We start from the raw sequence: 13,718 nt of genomic DNA on the forward strand, positions 1-13,718 counted from the left end.
TATTTGATTATCAGAGCAGAATTAATTTTATTTTGCCCTAGCATCCAAGAAATCAAATGGGGAAAAAATCCATTTCTTTTTCTTTAAATCAAATTAACTCAGACTCTGCTTTGGGCTGGTAGAAAATTCAAATTTAATTAAGCATTATTTGTCTCCCCTGGTTCTGCCCTCCCTTCACATCCCACCCCAGAGTCACATAGAATTAGAGAAGCTTACTGATGTCTGGACAATTGGGAAAGGCTGTGTTTCAAATCTCCAAATAATCGTTTAACCCAGAAACCTTGTATGAAAGTCCCTGGTTCTTTGCTTCCAAGCTAAGAGGAGAACACATAAATCTTGGCTGAGACAAAATATCCCTTGCTTCCCAGGGTGCAGTCATCCATCCCTTCTATGTCCTGTCACATTCTGGAATGGAGAAAATCTTGGTGCAGGTGCAGATATCCGCTAATCATGTGACATGTTCATCTTTCAGATTGCTTAGGCTTTGAAATAGGTCACAAGTATACCAGGCTTCCTTCTAGGAGTTGCAGCTTTCCACCCTATAAAAACTTCCTCAAAGATTTTTTTTTTTTTGCCTTTCTAAAAATTGTGGTAAAATATATACTATATACGCACATAATTTGCTACTTTCACCATTTTAAATGTGGCATTAAAGTACATTTGCATTTTTGTATTTTCCAGATAAAGATTCAATTAGAATTTCATATTTTAGTTGAAACGGGGAAGGGTGAAAATATAGAAAGAAATATTGCATTTAAAATAATTGTTGTGACATGTACTCGTTGCATGAATGGCAGCAAATTCACATGGGATCCCCTAACTGGTGATTCTGAACAGCTAAGAGACATCATTAGGATACTAAATACTAAGGTCCAAGAGGGTGATGAAAAAGTGGCTGTAAGAAAATGTTGAAAACAATGAAGACAAACTTATTTGTCTCACCACATTCAGTACAGCATTTAGTGAGTGTGTGGAGCGGAAATAAAATGCAAGAGTCTCCATTTTGCCTGTGCTAGCATCAGAATAATACTCTTTGAATTTTATTGAGTAACTTTGAATTGAATTGAGTAACTTTGAATTTCTCAAATTGAATGTAGTTTAATTTTGTGAATTTCAATAATGCTTTTCACATCCTAACAATGTACTAAATGCAGCATAGCGAAGAATTAGTACGGAAACTCTTCAAATTGTTAAGAAATGGGGAGGTGGGGGAGACGGAGAAGCGGGGTACCAAAATAGGCCAGAATGATTTGCCATTGGCTCGGCCTATAAGTTTCTTTGTGGGGTTGAATTCTATTCACTTATTCATTTCCAAATATTTATTTAAGCTCCTACTAGGCATGAGACAATAGAGATACAGCCAGGCACAGGTTCCTGACTCTAACTGGGCTTACAATAGGTGTATTTTAATTCGAAACCTTGATTGCAAATCGGACGAAACAGTGAGCCTAGGCGGCCGTGGACCCTGACAAGCTGCATCAAAGGTCATCAGGTTTTCTATTCTTTGATGTGGGATGCTTTTAGTTCCGGCGAGGGTGTGCAGGTGGGATACGGAGAGGTTCCTCCATCTAAAACACAGATTTAAAATTTGGGTTTTGGTACTTTAGGACTGCAACTGAAAATAACCTCTGCGGCACTCAACTAACCTCTTGTAAGAAGCAGAAAGGATTCTAAGAGAAAAACGAACCCAGGGGCGCCTCAGCGAACCCTTGGCCGGTGCGGGGAGCCGTGAACTACAACTCCCACAGGCCCTTGCGGCCCCGCGCGTTCGCACGGCTGGGGAAAGAGGACTGTCGAGCGCAATCTTGTTGCGTCATCAACATGCGCCTCCCGGTAACAGGTCTGGGCAGTCAAAGTATGGCAGCTGCAGAGGCGGCCGTGGTGTCGTCTTCGTCTTTAGAAACAGACCCAGCCCCTGAAACTGCAGAAAGTGCCGAAACAGCCGCAACAACGGCGGCGACCACGGCAGCAACGGCTGCAGCCATGGCGGTTGCAGCCGCAGCTAGGACCGGATGCGAAGCCAGGGTCCTCAAGGCCGCTTTGGCTACTAAGCTGCTGTCCCTTAGCGGCGTGTTCGCCGTGCACAAGCCCAAAGGGCCCACTTCAGCCGAGCTGCTGAATCGGTTGAAGGAGAAGCTGCTAGCAGGTACTGCAGCCCGGGAGGGGACCAGGTTGGGCTTTTTGCAATACGCATTGTTGGAGAAAGAAGAGGAAGGGAAAGGGAGAACGACCACCAGATTAGCCCTGGACAGAAATCAGGCATTTCGGGCTTGGGCTTGCCCTCGCGTGAATTAATTAATTAATGTACCGGGGACTGAATTCAGGGCCACTTAACCCCGGAGCCACATCCCCAGCCCTTTTTTTGTACTTTATTTAGAGACAGGATCTGAGTTGCTTAGGGCCTGGCTAAATTGCTGAGGCTGGCTTTGAACTCGGGAGCCTTCTGCCTCAGCCTCCGGATTCGCTGGGATTACAGGCGTGCGCCATCGCGCCGGCCTACATAAATTTTTGATAACCCAGTTGTCATCATGACGGGGGGTGGGAGATTAAAACACACACATACACACACACACACACGCATACACTATAAATTTCTACCCTACAGTGAGCACACCAATTTTCTGCAATCTGATGCCTCAGGAGGGTTTTGTTCTGTTCCTGTGGATGAACCTCTTCAGAGGAAGCTCTGGCTCTGTACCCGCAAAGTTGCATTCTTCAAAATATATTAGAAAAGCAGATATACTTAGGCAAGACTTACTACAGTGTTTTCCACATTTTAGTGAGCATAAGAATTATTGAGAGTCTTGAACAACAGCAGATTCCTAACCCTTGCCTTCCAGAACCTTGTGCTTCTGAGGGTCACATACCCTGGGAAAATATTAGAAGAGCCTGAAGGATCACAGAGTTCATCAGCCTGCTAGATCATTACAGACAGTAGTATCACAGAACTTTAATTTTTGCTTTTGTATTTTTTGGTACCAGATTGAACCTAGGGGACATTTAACCACTGAGCTACATTCCCAGCCCATTTCTAAAATTCATTTTGAGACAGGGTCTTGCTACATTGCTGGGGCTGGCTTTGACCTTGTAATCCTCCTATCCCAGCCTCCTAAACCCCTGGGATCACAGGCATGTGCCACTGTGCCCAACAGAACTTTAGTTATATTGGACCCCACACTAAGCTAGATCTGTCTTGTTTTAAAGAGGCAAGAAGATGAAACATACTATCTCTTCCAGTAACTGAGCTCACAGTCTAATATCCTCTTCAGGCTCTAGTGGTAAAACTATTAAGGTTATTTGAGGCTTTCCAGGGTTTGGTCCTAGCCTGTCTTGCCATTAAACCAGAATGGGAACTTTCTTAATTGTTTAGTGTTCCCTGACAAACTACATTTTTTAAAAAATGCAAAACCAAATTATTCTGATAGGAAATTAATTGTAACTGGCACAATACAGATTTAAATGTTTGTTGGCTAACAGGTACACTTAACAGAGTTGAATTCCAGTGTTATACCTACTCATTGTTTTGTTGTACTTTTGTCGCCTATTATAAAGGGTCATATAGGGATGTTGAAGCAAGGAATTGCATCAAGGGTAAGCATAGTATTATCATTAAAGTTTTTTTTTTCTCCTTCATAGAGTTCCTGCCTTCATTTGGCCTGATTTGTTAGCCGAACTATGGCTTTATTGATCCTTAAGGTAATGGTTACCATTCTTTTGTTCCAACAAGTTTCTGACAGGATCAAAGCCATACTCTGGCCTTATGGTTAGTCTACCTCCAAGAACTGAATGTTCTTGTTGAAACTTAGTTAAAATTGATTGCTTCAATGCTATGGCTAGGTTGTTTTCTGGAAACCACTCATTCAGATATTGATATTCTCAGTGCCATCCATCTCTATAATGTTTGTGATTGAGCTATTTTTATTTATGTTAACTAGACTGGGGCTTCCCAAGTACCATTCTGACTAGTTGACAGAATTACCTGGGAAGTTTCCTTACGATACTCACATTCTGATAATGGCCATGTTTGACAAACACCAATTAAAACCGCAGTTAATGGTCATGGCCTCTAATAAACATCATTTGTCTTTTTTTAATATTTATTTTTTTTAGTTTTTGGCGGACACAACATCTTTATTTTATTTTTTTATGTGGTGCTGAGGATCGAACACAGCGCCCCGCACGTGCCAGGCGAGCGCATTAGTGCTTGAGTCACATCCTCAGCCCTATGTCTTTTTTTTAATATTGATTCCCACCACACTATAATCCCCACTGTTCTCTGTCTGAATCCTTCAAGGCCTGAAACATCAGAATTTTATAGCTAGAAAAACCCTTAACAAATGTTCACCCATGAGTATTTGTTTCGGTAAATTGAGCCAAATTTCAATGTGGTGGAGATAGTATGTCTGTAAATTAGAAAGAGGTAAATTTGGCTACAGATGATACAGTAAGTTTATAGGGCATTCACACAAGAAGTATCAAGCTGAAAATACCCCCCTGAAGATTTCAGTAAATTCATGGATGAATTTACTCCATGATAGATTGCAAGTGAAAAGTGAGGCATTTGAAGGCTAGGCCAAACCTTAGGAATTTATGTCAAAGCAGACAGCCATGCTCTTCCAAGCATGGTGATGTTGTAATTAGAGAGTGACACTGGGGCTGTGTTCCTGATAACGTGGTTCTGACTCAGTAGGGTGGTAATTATGCGGTGAGGCTGAGCAACCCAGCACATCATATTAGCTGTTTTACCTGGCTTCTCCATTTCTACTACTGCTTTGATTTCCCCTCATCTTTTCTCTCTTCCTTTCTTTGCCTTTTGCTGTTTTCTGTCTCCTGGGTTAGAAAGGTTGAGGGGGTGGGATGTAGATCATTATAGCTGTCTTGTTCTCTCCTTTCTCATTTAATCAGTAGCCAGTATTCTCTCAATATATTGTTAAGTATCAACAGCAGCAGCATAACTTTTAAGCACTTCGTACTTTCCAAAGCATTGTCAGGTAACATTATTTAATTTTATCTTTATGACAAGCATGTGAGAGATAAATCAGGTTTTTTTTTTAAAAAAATTAAGTGCTTTAGAGGTCAAGAGACAACTGAACTGTTACCTGTTTCCCACATAACCTTTAGTTGAGATTTTTTTCTTTAAGGAACTGAGTTTTAATTAGAAGATGGGAAACAAACAAATGTAGTTTGTGATCTCAGTGTCCTTGGCAGTATCCCTGAATGAGATGTACTCACAATGTTAGGTGGCTAATCTACCAGTGAAGAACACCAGGTAATGGAAGAGAGTTAGAAATGCAAATTGAGGACTTTTAAAACTAGTTGTCTATATCAAAGTTAACTTCTTTTCATCATTCTCTGACAGATCACATTACCAGGAATTTACTAGATTTTTTATGGCTTGTCTTTGATATTTACCCATTTTTTTAAAGTATTGATTTTTTTTTCTTGAATTCTAGTTTCTAGACAACTAATTTTGGAACAATATTTTTTTCTGTAATTTAGGGAAGTGTGTACATTTAAAAACTGTTCTTTGCTAATAATGTTATAGTCTTAATATGTTAAATTTGTATAATGTGTTGTTTGTTTTGAATATCATCCTGTCTTCCCCCAAGTTTATAGAAACTCTACTTCACTCATCTTGGTAATTACTTTGGTTCATCTCAATTACTCTCATAGAAGCTGGAATGCCCTCTCCAGAATGGACCAAGAGGAAAAAGCAGACTTTGAAAATTGGACACGGAGGGACTCTAGACAGCGCAGCTCGAGGCGTTTTGGGTAAGAAATGAGAAAGCTAAATGGAACTGCCTCTAATATCAAAAAGTAAGATTGGTTGAATGCAGATTAATTGGTTAAAGCCATGCCAGTATTAGCCTAATTTGGAATGTTTTACTTCTACTGGATTAGAGTGCTATTTTCTAAAGAAACCCTGACAAAGTATAGAAAGTTATACTTTCATGTGTGGATTGAGGCTTTGAGAAAAGTTTTGTATCTGTACAGAAAACAGTTACCACCACAGGCCTGGAATTGCTATCTTTAGAAAGTTCTGCTTATAAGGTTTGTCTTGGGCTGGCATCTGCAAACCTAAGTTTTAGGAGTGTTCCCACCCTTTCCTGTAGGATAAGGGCAGTTTGCTGTGCTAAGCTGTTTGCATGAAAATCTACTTTTCTTCCAAGAATCTGGAATTTTGTCCCAGCAGATAAGCAGAGGATGTCTGGGTGACCATTCCTAAACCTCCAATAAAAACTTTGGGCACTGAGTTGCTGTTAAGCTTCTCTGAGAGAAACATTGCACATATATTACTGGTTTTTTTCACTGTTGGAAAAAGGAGCAAGCTCAAGTGTCCCCCTCATAGGAGGGAGGAAATAAGGGAGCCTGCATATGGATTTCACCAGTGTCTTTCTCCCTTGTGATGCAATGGGATGCTATTACATGAATTGTTTGGAATGCTTGAATGAAGCATTCTCTGGTCTCAGGCATTTAGAGTGCTTTTTGCCTTTGACCTCCTGCCTCAGTTATTCTGTGGTCATTTTAATGCTTAATGGTATATTCACATATTGCCTTATTCACTTATTAATTCAGGCAATAATTCTTGAGTACTGTGATTTTCCTCTTCTGTATGATGTTTTACCCCTGAGATTATAGACTCTTTCAAAGTCAGGAAATGTGTCTCAGTTTTCTTTTTTTGTTCCTTTAGAAATATTCCTCTTGGGAATGTGCACATAGTAGCTGTTCAAAGAGTATTGATTAGGGATTCATTTGAATGGAATCAAATTGCATTGAATCCTTGTTATTATTGTACAAAGTTTTTGCCTCAGTGGGAGAAGTGTCAACACATCCTGTCATTTGAAGGATATTGTGTTCTTCAGAGTTTACTAAAGGAGGGCAGTTTTTGGTCTTAGTTCTAGAACTAATGTGACTCTATTTAGAGACCAAGAATTAATAGAAATGAGTGCCACAGAAGTGTAGAAGTGACTTTATGAATGAGTTGGGTCTTTACCTGGGTTTAGAAGGTTAGATTTGAATACTAAGGGGTTGGTACTGTAAAAATTGGAATGTTATTAAGTTGTTGGGGGTTTTGAAGTATGCAAAATGGGTTTTGAGAAATAGTTATAAAATAGTATGAATTGGAAAAGGAAGGGACAGATTATGGAGCAGTCATGTTTGCAGTGGGTTAGGCCTGTGGCAGTGGGAAGCAAGCATGGATCAGTAAGATTCAGGGGAATGAAAAGGTGAAGCCAGTCTGGTTTGAATTTTAACTCCATCAGTGTTAGTTGTGAGATGCTGGGCAAAGCTCTTAGTCTCTTTGTGCCTCAGTTTCCTCATCTATAAAACAGGGGGTAATTATAACTTTTTAGGGTCGTTTTAAGGATTAAATGAGACAATGAATGAAACCCAGAGTGGTATTTGATATATGATGAACTCATTGAATGATATCTGCTACAAATAGTGATGACAGTTTTTTTAGTTTGTTAATCATCTCTGCAGTTTCTTCTGAGTTCTGAATTGTGTGGTTATACTGTGTACTTATACACAGTTGTGTCCATTGATGATAAATAAACCAATTCTATAGAATTTTGCCTGCTATTAAGTGAAGAAATTATTAAAGCCTCTCAGTCTCACCTGATGAAATGTGTGGTTATAAGTATGTGTTTGAAACTGAAGAGAAAGGTAGTCCATTGTACTTTAGAGTTGGTCTATGTTAAAATACTCTCTCTAGGCCCTCATTTTAGCCTGTAGTTTTCTTTGTGTTAGGTTGATTTGTTTTGTTTCTCTTTTCTGGATTGTATCCTGCCGGGCACTAATCATCTTTAAATGGTTCATTAGCTAGGATGATGGCTTTTGTTTTTGTTTAGTAATGAACTCTGTCAAGATCTCATCACACCACTTGAACGTGGTTAATTGCCACATGTATTTTTCACTGGTGCCCATATAAAATTCCAGTGAGTCCTTTGAGATTGTTCTAAAACTTCATCATCTAATTGGCTAGGTTGAGGTTTCTGTAGTTTTTAATACTTTGAGAATGGAGAAAAAAGGGTCTCTCTCCCATTTTCTCTTCAGAGTTCCTTAGTGTTATGAGAAGTTCAACTGATCCGAGTAATAGATACTTTCAAATTATGTTAACTGTATCGCTTTCCAACTTCACATTATATAGGTCAGGGACCAAATATGTAGGTATTCTAAAAACCTAATTTTCAAAATAGAGTGTCATAGTATTTCTTTCTTTGATTTGTAGTGGTTGGAATTGGAAGGGGAACAAAAATGTTGACCAGTATGTTGTCAGGATCCAAGGTAAGAATACTGGAATATTTTTCTTTTATCTTTAATGTTTTTCTTACTGAACTATACTTTGAATATTTTCAATTAAAGAATAAACAAATTTTAAATTATATGAAAAGTTTCACTCTTATTAATCAAAATGTCACAAACATTCATGATTCAATTAGTAAGATTCTAAATTGAAAAACAAATTAGACTTAAAAAACAAAAATATCTGCAAATTATATGCAGCTTTTTTTTAAAAAAATTAATCGTTAGATGAAAGCAAACTTATAGGTTATGATTTCTATTGGCAGATTTTTTTTTTTTTAAAGATAGAGTGAGAGAGGGAGGGAGAGAGAGAGAGAGAGAGAGAGAGAGAGAGAGAGAGAGAATTTTTAATATTTATTTTTTAGTTTTCGGCAGACACAACATCTTTGTTTTGTATGTGGTGCTGAGGATCGAACCCGGGCCGCATATGCCAGGCGAGCGCGCTACCGCTTGAGCCACATCCCCAGCCCGGCAGATTTTTTTTAACCTTGGAATTTTTATAAAACTAGCATTTTATAAACCATGTACTTTTTAACAAATCATGCTTTGTTCAGTGGTTATAAATGTTTATTAAAGAAAAGAATATGGTCTTGAGATGACAAATTATATTGTTCATCTGTGAAAGTAGCTTTAGTCAGGCATGGTGATGCATGCCTGTAATCCCAGCCAGTCAGGAGGCTGTGGCAGGAGGATTGAGAGCTCAAAACCAGCTTCAGCAACTTGGTGAGACTCTAAGCAACTTAGTGAGGCTGTGTCTCTAAATAAAATATGGAAAGGGCTGGGTATGTGGCTCAGTAGTTAAGTGTCCCAGGTTTAATCCCCAGTACCCACCCACCCACCCCCCAAAAGAAAGAAGGTAGCCTTGACAAGATCCAGAAGCACTTTTTTAGATCCTTGGTAGGAGAGAGAAGAGAGTTTACTCAGGCAAGAGGCTATAAACTTGTGGACTGCATTGGGCATTGAGTGTGGCAGAAGGAACATTGAAACAAATCAGATGTCAAAGTAGTTGACCTCCCTAGGAAAGATCATTAGTGTCTCTTCCAGTTCTCAAAAGAAAGCTTATATGTGTATTTTAATTAGCAGTCAGGCCCTGGTTCTGATAGCTGGGGCTGGGGGTCCAGTGAAAATGTCAGTGGAAGAAAGTTACTATGCCAGAAGGTAGAGAAGGATTTCGCCAAGTTCTTAGACTAAATGTTTTAAAACCCTTGCTCTAAGTGTAATATAAATAGTTGGCAAATTGATTTTTATCTTATTGTTTCTTAAAAAATAAATGTGGTCAAAGACTGCTTGAGTAAATTTCCAGTTCATTGCAGACTGATGGATGACTTTTGTAAAGTATAATTAAAACCTTATAGCAATGTCAAATTGCTAAATAAGTTTCTAAACATCCTTATTTTCTGAACCTATCTTATTAACGGGTACTGGCTCGTGGACCACACTTAAGAGTGGCGGTGGTCTGTTTAAGCTTTTCTTAAAACTAAATCCCTGGAAAAATCAATGGGCTTAAAAATATGCCTTCAAGTTGAAGGGTTCTTAATGTCTTAGATGAGTGAAAATTTTTAATGTGGCTTGCTCTGTAATCTTGAAAATAATGGTGTTGAAAAATCACAATACAGAAATTGTGTTAGAATGGAAGCATTTGACTGTTTTCCACTAACTTTATACATTGTACTTACCTATTAATGCACAGAGTTGAGAGTCTATTTCTGATACAGGTTTTTGCCAGTTGCTTAATATTTGTTTCTTATCTTCAAAATATAAATAATGGTTATTTAATAGGGGAATATGATTTTTATTTTCTTTTTTTCACATTACTTGTATTTTCTAAAATCCTTACAAGTCACTTTTATGTGTGTGTGTGTGTGTGTGTGTGTGTGTGTGTGTGTGTGTATATATATATATATATATATAATTTATTTATTTACATTAAAGACTTTGGGTTTTTATCCCTAAGATAAAATCTGTTGGGTTCATTGAAATATTTTATTCACCCCTTCCCCCCAAACCACAAATATATACAAAAAAATATATGTTATTGAAAGATTTTACTTATAAATTCCAGGCATATTTTCAGAAATGTGATGACTGAAAATGTAAGTACATCATTGACTCTCATTTGAGTTTTACTTACAAATCATTTTGCTGCCCATCTAGGAAAGCTGAATGTCATGTGATGACATCAGGGATCCTTACAAGACTACAACTTAAATAGAATATCCCAGTTGTATCTCGTTACAGAAACCTAGTTCTTAGGTGTTTCACATTTCAAAAATAGGCATCATTATCTTGATAGCTGTTTCTCATTTTAATTTTATGTTATGTATTTGTTGCAAGAACTAAATAATTGAAATTTTACCTTTAAGTATGTTGAAAATTACATTTTTGTCAGAAATAGTAAAACTATTAATGAATATTTTTCTGATTATTCTTTTTAGTACTAGAGAGAATCTTAAAGATCATCTCATCCAATGACTTTAGAATTTTTTTTGACCAAGATTCATAGCAAAAAAAATTATTTTACATCATGACCCTATGTACACATACAAGTATAAAAAGCAAAAATTTCATTGAACAACTTTAACCCTAGGTATGATGTACTTTTGAGATATATATATATATATATATATATTTTTTTTTTTCCCATTAAAAAAACACTGGTGGCTGTAGCCTCCTGACTTAGTCCTGACTTGGTGTTCAATCTAATGCTTACTCCTTCTCCACTTCTTATTTTTACAGGTGTTTATTTCACAGTGTTACTAGAAAAATTGCACTTGTAGTATGTGCAGGGTAGAGTTACTTTCGGAGTTACTCTAGGAGTAGAAATATTTTACTCTAGGATGATAGATACTCAGTATTTTTGATACAGACATAACTTACCCTTCCCTCACCAATAAGTTCTAATTGGAGACATTGCTAATTACACCTAGGCTAATAATTTTTCTGCAGAATCAAGAAGCATCCTTAGAATTCTTTTTAACATAGTGACACTTCCTAGAACCGCAATCAATTAATAGATGGAGTGCTGGATTTTTCAGTAAAATCTGCAGGTCACCAGATTATTTTGCTTCCATCTCTAAAGAACAGTGACTATCAGGGTATAAAAGTTAAGAAAAGAGCCCTTTCCCCGTGTTCCTCATTATCTTGTCCTCCTGTCTTATAGTAACCCGTGTTCTAACAATGGTCATGTTTCTTGAGTGTTTTATTTTTTTTTTTCCCACTACATTTTTGGGGGTTACATGTATAATTTTGTAAAAAGCATCTAAATTTTCTTTTTAGTGCCTTCTTTGCACTGTAACAATAATGTTATTACTGTTTCTGAGTATTTTACTTCAGGATTCACCAAATCCTTTCTTGAATTCCAGGCCTGTTAGATTTTTCTAGTTACATGTCAGACACCTAAAATAATTTTTCACAGGTAAGTTCTGCTGTATTTCTTGAATACAGCTAATTTTCCTTTTTTATTCCTATCAGTGATTTCTGGTGCTGTTGACAAAATATGATATGCATCAGAAGGAGAAAGCATGCCATTTCTTCAAGGGAGAGTTTCTGGGCCTAATCTCAGAAAGAAATTTCTTACAATCAGGGTCAAATGACAGATAGATTATTGGCCTCAAAAATAGTTTATAACAGATGTAGAAGTAGATCTACATAAAATATAATTCAGGCAAAGCAACTCTGAGAAATGAGGCTAATATGTTCTTCTGACCTCACCTGGTCTAAGTAGAGTATGTAGATTAAAGGAAGGTGTTAGTCCCTCTACTGTTATTCCTAAATTATACCTTCTGTAAGCTGGTTATTTGCAGAAGCTGGATAACAGATGGTATGTTTGGAGTAACCATCTTTGATGAGGTTTTGGATTGCTCTTTTTATTAGTTTTCTGTATTGATTGTTAAAGTTGGTTACTTTTATAGATGTTTTAGGAACTAGATCAACAGATGGAAGAGTTGATGTCCTCTTATGGAAACTTGAATCTAATTAGTGTTGGAAAGGCATGAAGTTATCCCCCATCTATGTGGCAGTAAAATCTAGTAGAACCTGTAGGCAAAGCCAGTGTTTCTTCAGAAAGTAGCTTTACATCACCCCCAAGAGCTGAACAAGTGTTATCATTGGAGTGCACAAAGTTTCCCACCCAACATGTGGTCAAAGGACAGAGGCTTTCCCTAAGAACACACTAGCATTTTTTAGGTTACCCAGTCATGAGAACTCAGAAGTGTGACTTAAATAATGTTTTACAAAACTTGGGCAGATCTTTAAGATACCAGTGTTCTAATCTGCCTTCTCCAGAGTGTAGTCTAATTTCTACCCTTTCTATATCCTTTATGAATATTCAGATATTTTATTTATATTGAAAATTTTGAAGGATTTACACTTAGGAACTGTAAACAGCAATTCCTTCTTAAGACACTCAAAGCCTCATCTTTTTGGTTTGGTAGGATTATAAAAAATATCCTTCCTCATTCTAAAAATATCCATCTTTTTGTTTTATTTGTGAAACTTTGAATCACAAACTTTTGAAAATGATTGTGTACACTTTCTGAACTACAGAATATTTCCTCCTGAAGGGTGTGGGTGGTGATTTGCTCTTAGGTATCTAGCTAACACCTGCTGTGGGGCTCAAGGAACTCGAGGACAAGGAGAGTAGAGTAGTGTAAGCAAAACCACGAGTCCCAAAGAGCACACAATTAGATGGAATATTCTATAGGACCTCTGTTTTATTGTAGTGGAATTATGATGTAATGAATAGTTTGAGAAGGCAAGAATCAATATATAAAATGTACATGGCAGACAGTTGACACACATGGATAATGATGTGCCAAGCACTGTGTTATGAGTGCTCAGTAAAATAAACCGCTGGCCACAGCCCTTGTCTGTTGTCACCATTGGGCTCCTTCCCCTGCAATTTTTTCTTCCCCTGCAGTTGTTTTTGTTGTCTTATGTCTTAAACTGTAACCTCCTAGAGGCCTAGAGCACTATAACATCTCTAGTCTGTGTTTGTGTTTGTCACAGGCACCTAGGAGAATACTTTATATGTTCATACTCCTTAAGAGCTGTGATGGGATTTTATAGGTTTGATGTAAGCCTCATCTTTTTGATATACAGATTTGTATTAAGCACCTCCTCTTAGCCATGTTTTGGGAGTAGGGTGGATTAATTGTGTGGCTTTGAAAGATGAATAAGGTTTGATCCATAGAGAAGAGAGGGGTTCAAGGCCGTGGAAGTAGTTTGTGCCAAGGCACAGAATACCCAGAATCCAGAGGCCAGAATGGGCATTGGATACTGGCAAGCATGTTAAGGTTCCTAGTTCAAACCTATTACATAGCTGAGTGGTGGGTACAGTTGCAGCACAGTGTACAAGATTACATTGTTACATTGTATTTTTTTTCATGTAGCTAGATACTCCCCCCCCCCCCCCC

The 13,718-nt window shown here is 37.7% G+C and overlaps 1 protein-coding gene across 1 annotated transcript in view; it reads left to right on the forward strand.

The window, feature by feature from the left end:
- Positions 1-1,825: 1,825 nt before the first annotated feature.
- The window catches only part of Trub1 (TruB pseudouridine synthase family member 1), a 30,898-nt gene continuing 19,005 nt past the window's right edge, over positions 1,826-13,718 (forward strand). The window contains exons 1-3 of the mRNA XM_015494832.2: positions 1,826-2,146; positions 5,674-5,772; positions 8,231-8,286. Of these exons, the coding sequence (XP_015350318.1) occupies positions 1,858-2,146; positions 5,674-5,772; positions 8,231-8,286 (444 nt within the window). The 5' untranslated portion in view covers positions 1,826-1,857. The remainder of the gene's footprint in view (positions 2,147-5,673; positions 5,773-8,230; positions 8,287-13,718) is intronic.

The sequence above is a fragment of the Marmota marmota genome, unplaced genomic scaffold (assembly GCF_001458135.2).
Source record: "Marmota marmota marmota unplaced genomic scaffold, marMar, whole genome shotgun sequence".
Classification (NCBI taxonomy): Eukaryota; Metazoa; Chordata; class Mammalia; order Rodentia; family Sciuridae; genus Marmota; species Marmota marmota.